A 665-nucleotide genomic window follows, 5' to 3' on the forward strand; every position below is an offset into this window, starting at 1 on the left:
AAGTTGTTTTATAGATAATTTCTGTTTCAGATTGACTGTTTTTGCATCAGAACATATTCCCATAAATATAGTAGAAACTGTGGAGGCATCAGCATTCTACAGGCAATATCTGGGCTCAACACTGTTAGGGATACCCATGAGTATAGAAGAAAGACTGCTTCACTGGCCAGTTTTGAAGCCTAAAGATATGCGCTCATTAGGCACCGGACAGCGCCAGAGTTGTGCTGATGTTGTGCTTTCATCAGTGGGTAAATATATCAATGACTTTAAAAGTTATCCCTGCTGTTTATATTGTGTAATTTGTCATATGATCTATCATATGATTGAAATTTCATTGAAAAAGCTATAAATATTCTTATTTCAGGATGGATTGCAGTAACAGGATACAGAAATCATGTGATAGAATTGAGAGGCTGGACACCCGGGGGACGGGGAATACACTTGAGAGAACCGTCCATGTTACCACTTGCTGTCAATCTCAAGGGTGATCGAATAGGAAACTCACCTGCTTATAAACCACACAAATTATTTGTTTCAAAATAGAGTGAGAATTATAAACAAGCTAATTAAAGTCGTAAATGCAGATAAAATAGTAATTCGTTTTACTTACTGTCACTTCAACCCTTTGTATAATTATGCAACAAAAGTTTGTTTCATAATTAACA

At 35.9% G+C, this 665-nt stretch overlaps 1 protein-coding gene across 1 annotated transcript; it reads left to right on the forward strand.

Annotated features, from left to right (window-relative positions):
• The first annotated feature begins 8 nt into the window (after positions 1-8).
• Positions 9-592, forward strand: LOC119594925 (nitric oxide-associated protein 1-like). The gene is made up of 2 exons (XM_037943997.1): positions 9-248; positions 365-592. Exons 1-2 carry the CDS (start codon positions 137-139, stop codon positions 541-543), a joined length of 291 nt encoding a protein of 96 aa, XP_037799925.1. The 5' UTR covers positions 9-136; the 3' UTR covers positions 544-592.
• The last annotated feature ends 73 nt before the right edge of the window (positions 593-665 follow it).

The sequence above is a fragment of the Penaeus monodon genome, chromosome 34 (assembly GCF_015228065.2).
Source record: "Penaeus monodon isolate SGIC_2016 chromosome 34, NSTDA_Pmon_1, whole genome shotgun sequence".
Lineage (NCBI taxonomy): Eukaryota > Metazoa > Arthropoda > Malacostraca > Decapoda > Penaeidae > Penaeus > Penaeus monodon.